Raw genomic sequence first — 7060 nt, 5'->3', positions numbered from 1 at the left:
TTTAATTGAAAATTGTTAAAAAAGTGGTCATGTACAAAATTGATAGGCAGGGGGGGGTCCAAAAATCGTATACTAGGACAGACCCAAATTTTCTTCCAACACTCAATACTTAATTAATTTAAAGCTTAAAGATTTTTATTAATTTAATTTTGACATCGTATAATATAATATGTCTCAATTCAGACATTATTTATTATTGAGAATAAAGTGTTATTAAACGGGGAAATCTTTGTAAACTCCAATATAAATAAAAAGTGTGTGTTTTTACAAACTTAAAACTAAATTGATAAATGTATTCTGTTCTGTACTGTTTGACATTTATGTTAAGATGGGTGAATGTAAGGGGTTACCGTACATCATGATAATCATCATCTTCTCCTTCGTGTACAACATCAACAAGTTCTTCGAGCTCACAACCATCAGTAAACTTGTAGAAACAGAGGCCGGGAACCACAGGTAGTGATTTTATCAGAGCTGGAAACTTTTGTGTAGGATATTCATAAACTAAATCACTTGATCTCGATATTTACAGGGGGCACTTTTAATTTGAGGATATATAAAAAACTACACCTTTCCATATTTTCATTTTAGTTATTCCTTTTCTAATCAAAGCTCCCAGAGATGTGTCCAAACAATAAAGACAATACATTTTTCATAATTCATTTAATATTTTATTCCAGCGTATACGTAAATGAAATGACTCCTCTGAGAAAAAATGCCACCTACACTACAGTTTACATTCTGTACAACACTTGCGGTATGGGAATCCTTCCCATCTTCCTCCTCACATTCCTTAATAACAGGTAGTACTGTCTCCTGTTTCCTATCTTCTTTTCCCTGTCTCTTGTCTCTTGTCTCTTGTCTCTTGTCTCTTGTCTCTTGTCTCTTGTCTCTTGTCTCTTGTCTCTTGTCTCTTGTCTCTTGTCTCTTGTCTCCTGTCTCCTGTCTCCTGTCTCCTGTCTCCTGTCTCCTGTCTCTTGTCTCCTCCTGTCTCCTGTCTTCTGTCTCTTGTCTCCTGCCTCCTGTCTTTTGTCTCCTGTCTCCTGTCTCCTGTCTCCTGTCCCCTGTCTCCTGTCTCCTGCGTTGTATTTCTCTTGCCTTCTATAGCTCTGTATATAATGCAGGATAGTACGAGATATGAAACAAGCGACAAGGATTCACAATAATATCTCTAAATCCCAGAGGTACCTTAAACATTTAAACTTTTTTGCTAAACATTTATTTAACTTATATCTCTATTTTTTTGCGAAATTTAAAACTTTTACACAGATATGTTTCAGCTTGTATTAAAGGGAGATTGCAGTTTTGATATTTCTAGGAGGGATGGTGCAATGTCTGCTCTGTTGACCGGCATAGTTGTGGTCCTGGTTATCTGCCACTCTCCCAAAACAATAATAAATATGCTTGAATCATACCAGGTAGATGTTCCTTTTATACATAAAAACTGTCATAGCTATATTGTAGATATGCATAGATAAATCAGTATGTACAAATGTATGTATTTGATATGTATAATGTACGTATGTATATATAGTGTAAATATGCATAGATAAAACAGTATGTACAAATGTATGTATTTGATATGCATAATGTACGTATGTATGTATATTGTAAATATGCATAGATAAAACAGTATGTACAAATGTATGTATTTGATATGTATAATGTACGTATGTATGTATATTGTAAATATGCATAAATAAAACAGTATGTACAAATGTATGTATTTAATATGTTTAATGTACGTATGAATGTATATTGTAGATATTCTTAGATACAACAGTATGTACAAATGTAAGTATTTAATATGTATAATGTATGTACTATGTATGTATATTGTCGATATGCAAAGATACAACATTATGTACAAATGTATGTATTTAATATGGATAATGTACGTATGTCTGTATATTGTAGATATGCATAGATAAAACAGTATGTACAAATGTATGAATTTAATATGTATAATGTACGTATATGTATATTGTATGAGTATTGATAGTTTGTATCCAAACTAACTACTGCCTCCTAAAATGTGCGTCCTCAGTATGCATCCAAAGTATGCGTCCTAAGTAAGCCCTCTGAAAGGTACGTCTTCAATTTGCGTCTTCCATATTTGTCCTTATTAATAGGTCCACCATGAAAGTCCTCAAATTTTGTCCTCATTATGAGTCCACCATGTGAGTCCTCAATATTCGTCCTCATTATGCTTCAACAATGTAAGTTCTCATTATGTGTCCTCAATATGCTTCAACAATGTAAGTCCTTAATGGGTTCTCAGTACATGCGTCCATAATGTGAGTTCTCAATTTGCGTCCTCAATGTGAGTCCTCATTATGTGTCCAACATGTGATTCCTCAATTTTCGTCCTCAATATGCGTTACAATGTGAGTCCTCAGTATGCGAACTCAGTATGCTACCACATTGTAAGTCCTCAATATGCGTCAACAATGTGAGTCCTCAATATGCGTCCTCAGTATGCTACCAAAATTAAAATAAAAAAATTGCAACTTGAAGAGCAACAGTTTAAAGAAAAAATTGCCCGGTGTTGCCCATGGAAAAAACTTTTTTTTTAGCCTATGCCTCTCTCGGGGTACATGTAGTGGCTCTCTCAAAAATTTGTCAGGCCGATTGGTTAGCTATAGGAGGGGAGGGTGTCCAGCCACAGCCATTTCTTGTTCGAGTCACATTTGGTCAGCTATGCTACAAATATACAAACATACATATATATACGAGAGAAGAGAATTATTATATACATAGATGTTAGATATATGAGCAAAGATTTTTATGTTATACATAATGTTTTGGATATTCAAGGTTATCTTTTCACTCTTTTGTTCTTATCAAATAAGATGAAACTTATTTTCCTTTACTTCAAATTTAACAAAAATATTATGCTCTTTCAAATTTAGAAAATATATTTTTTCACACATTTACCTCATTTCTTCCTCTGTATCTTCTACACGGATCTCAAAGAATTTAATAAAATCTTATTTTTAAATTTCAGACATTGGTTTACGGAGACTTTCAGGTTCATTAATCATAGAAAAATATATATTACAATTGTTCAACAAAAAATAGTTATAATAGGTCGTCTTCACCATTAATGCAGAGTAAGTTTATTTTTTGTTCATCAATCAAACTTTATTCAATTTTAAGAGATTTTTTATTTTGCATTTTTATCTCAATTCCACAATTCCTGGGATAAAAGGTTTTTGTTTGCGGCAAATAAGTGCCTCTTATCCCAGCAAAGCCTCCCTAAGGTGTTTTGACCATTTTAATACAATGTTAGACATCAAAAGCATTGTTCTGACACTTGTATATGTTTATCAATGGATTTAAAGTGAAAACAAAATACATTGAAAGTTATCCATGTCTCGAATAGATATTGATTGTGTGATAATATGAATTGAATTGCTACAACATATTTGCAAGAGGAAATAACCTTTTTTTTCTTGTCCCCTTTAAAGGGACTGTAAGCGTTATTTCAAGGGACCTTCCATTTATAGAGTGGCATGTCCGATTAGAAAGATACCCTTTAAAACTCTGTTTGATCAAGGATTTCGTATATATTCTTATTCATTCAGGGTGTCCCAAAAAACATGGGAATTCAGTGACGAATTCGATATCGTCTTTGTTATGAATTAGCATTGTAATACCTAATTTCAAAAGCCATAGTATTATTATGTCTGCTAGAGTTTATTTAATGAAAACGGTAAAAGACTGTAAAGATGTGTCTATAATGTCTCCACAAAATGAACATTGAAGACGGACAAGTTTACTCTTGTTTTACAAAGTACAACCGTATGCAGTCAAAACATAAACAAACAAAATGAGAACATAGCAGACGAAAATTTTACAGATTAAAGCTTTCTCAGTAAGTATCAATATACTAAATCAAAGAATTATTTAAAAAGACGATATCGAATTCGTCACTGAATTCCCATGTTTATTGGTACACCCTGTATGACGGAAATTTAGTGCCAAGGAACCGTACGAGTGTACAATGTAACCTCGAATCTTTAAACGCACTCAATCTTGAAATCTTCATTCTGCAGCTATAACAAATGAGAGTATCTACCTCATCGTTGTCCAGACCAAGGTTTAAATTTTAATTCAATTTTAAATAGGACAATATGTTTTCTACTGTGTTTTTTGTGTTTTTTACTCAAGCTTCTTGTTGGTTTATGGTTAAAAATTAATTGAAAACCTTAAATTAAAACCTTAAGCAATCAAGAATATGAATCTTGTCAGAAAACATGTTACAAGATCTGTATATTGATAAATGTATCTGATAAGGATAAGTTTAAAGGATTTGATATTATTAGACTATATTTAATTCTGTTCAGTAATACTCGTATCTATTTATGCAACTGTCTTAAGTTACTTGTCAAATACATTCACCCTTACGCTATACTACACTCTAAATTAAAAAATCATAACAAAATGTCGCCTAATCGGGTAAAAAAGTTGGATGGCACTCCCACAAAATCTCTGACTTCATCCTTCCCTCCCTTCCTTCCTCTATCTCCTTCCCTCCCTGTACTATGAAGATCTTAGATATCCTAGGATACTTAAATTTCACTCGAGTTGAAAGTAAAATTGTGTTTTGTAAGTGATATTTTTTAAATACACTCTTTTCTTTCCAAGCTAGACATTTTATACGTTTTACAAATAATTTGTAAAATAGAAAACATCTTTAATCTTCAAATCACAATTTGTCGTAATTAGAAAAGAACAGTTTAACTGAGAACATGCAGAGTTTGTAAACTAACTAACAATGTAGAATGAGGATCAGAAATGAGCAATAATGCTAACCCATCAACTGATTCATAAACCGGTCTGAGCATGAAAATATACGATTTTAAATCGCTTTTCTTCAGTAGTCTAAAATAATTTTGTCAGACACAAAAACTGAACTGACACTTGTGACGTCAGAATACAGCTGTACTGAGAGTTTACAAAGTTTACGTTGACATCTATTGTACCAGAATCTATTTGATTATTACTATTTTTATCATTCAAAGGAAGCTTTGTTCGTTAATAGGGGGTTATAGGATAAGCAATTGTTAAAGGAAGATTTATAAACTGGTATTTTTATCTTGATATTTTATTAACATTTTTTAAACTTATTTGCAGACGACTTTTAGACTAGTTGTATTTTTCTAAATGTGTTTTACTTCGGCCAGCGTATTCATAGCAATAATATAAAGATCGTCATCATGAAATGGAGTATACCGGGCCGACTTTAAGGCAGATAGCACAAGTTGAACAGTATACTTAGTGACTGAAAACGGCAAAGCGACAGTACGTTAAAGAAATTATAACTTTCCAGAGAGATTTATGATATAAATGTATCTTTCTTGCACTTTCCTCCATTGTAAGAAATTTGATTATAAAAATTATCTGAATAATATGATTGAATGAATACAGTCTCCTCCTGGTTGGGGAAACCTTGTCATAAAAGTTAGTCATCTACTCCTAACCTTCTCTTCTGCAGCTAATATACTTATATATTCATACAAGGTAAACAGGACTATATATATAGATATAGTTTATGTTTATATACAGGGTTACCCACAAAGGAAGAGAAACGATTGTACAAAATTTATACCAAATGTTTTTTTACATTAACGATTCCATAAAACTTACAAATTGTTTTTTTCTTTGCCCAATCATCAGATAAGTCCGAAATAGACTTTATTCAAGAAATACAACTTAATTAAACTTAGAACTCATCATATTTTGAGAGTTTTAGGTCGTCTTTACAGTCTCATCCTTTGTGGGTAACCCTGTCTAGTATATATATATATATATATATATATATATACTTTGGAATAAAGAAAGACAACTATTGGACTCACAGCAATTGTGCAGTGTACATAGATATCCCCATTTCACTTAAGAGAATTTTGAGAAAGATATTTTTCTTAAACATCCTGGCTCATTTAATTCATGTAAGGAACTGTAAGATATATTTTAGTAAATAATATAAACATAAGGCTTAGTATTAGATCACTGAATCAAAATATTAAATATTCTATGAAGAAACACGGAGACTTAAATAGCAATATTAAATATATGTTTTCAGGATTTTCGGTTCAGAACAATTCTTGCTTCGTTCTGCAGCTTCAGCCATCCTCACTCAGGTATATAAGGTTCTCCGGGTGTAAAGAAGAGTAGGAGAGAATTGATATGCTCCATGAAAGTATAATAGTAGGTTATTTACACCAGGTTTACAGCAGAAAATGCTCCGAGTATTGCATTTAGTAAGTTACCTTTACTCTAGGTAGAATAGGAGAGTAGGAAAGTATTTATTCTAGTCTTTTGGTCTTTTGGAGATCATAAGAGTAGGTTACTTACTCCTGATCTAAAGAAGTTCAAAAGAGTAGGTTACTTACTCCTGAATTTAAAGAGCTCAGAAGAGTAGGGTTACTTACTCCTGGTATAAAGGAGTTCAGAAGAGTAGGTTACTTACTCCTGATATAAAGGAGTTCAGAAGAGTAGGTTACTTACTCCTGAATTTAAAGAGTTCAGAAGAGTAGGGTTACTTACTCCTGATATAAAGGTGATTATAAGAGTAGGTTTCTTACTCCTGATATAAAGGAGTTCAGAAGAGTGGGTTACTTACTCCTTATATAAAGAAGACTATAAGAGTATGTTGTTACTTACTCCTGATATAAAGGAGTTCAGAAGAGTAGGTTACTTACTCCTGATATAAAGGAGTTCAGAAGAGTAGATTACTTACTCCTGATATGTCTATATCATTTCAGGCATGTATGCATTATTTCAATATTATATCTGCATAATTTCAATATCGTGTTTGCATAATTGCAATATCATGTCTTTATCATTTCAATATCATATTTGCATAATTGAAATATCATATCTGCATAATTTCAATATCATATCTGCATAATTTCAATATCATATCTGCATAATTTCAATATCATATTTGCATAATTTCAATATCATATCTGCATAATTTCAATATCATGTCTGCATAATTTCAATATCATATCTGCATAATTTCAATATCATATCTGCATAATTTCAATAT

The 7060-nt window shown here is 32.0% G+C and overlaps 1 protein-coding gene across 1 annotated transcript in view; it reads left to right on the top strand.

Moving 5' to 3' along the window:
• The window catches only part of LOC111708547 (FMRFamide receptor), a 22247-nt gene that overhangs the window by 12139 nt on the left and 3048 nt on the right, over positions 1-7060 (top strand). Inside the window, exons 6-12 of the mRNA XM_023481955.1 lie at positions 329-456; positions 681-803; positions 1125-1184; positions 1319-1418; positions 3008-3031; positions 5434-5526; positions 6092-6149. Coding sequence (XP_023337723.1) covers positions 329-456; positions 681-803; positions 1125-1184; positions 1319-1418; positions 3008-3031; positions 5434-5526; positions 6092-6149 — 586 coding nt within the window. The remainder of the gene's footprint in view (positions 1-328; positions 457-680; positions 804-1124; positions 1185-1318; positions 1419-3007; positions 3032-5433; positions 5527-6091; positions 6150-7060) is intronic.

The sequence above is a fragment of the Eurytemora carolleeae genome, unplaced genomic scaffold (assembly GCF_000591075.1).
Source record: "Eurytemora carolleeae unplaced genomic scaffold, Eaff_2.0 scaffold824, whole genome shotgun sequence".
Lineage (NCBI taxonomy): Eukaryota > Metazoa > Arthropoda > Copepoda > Calanoida > Temoridae > Eurytemora > Eurytemora carolleeae.
Note: the sequence above shows the minus strand (reverse complement) of the source record. Positions and strands in the feature narration are given on the sequence as shown.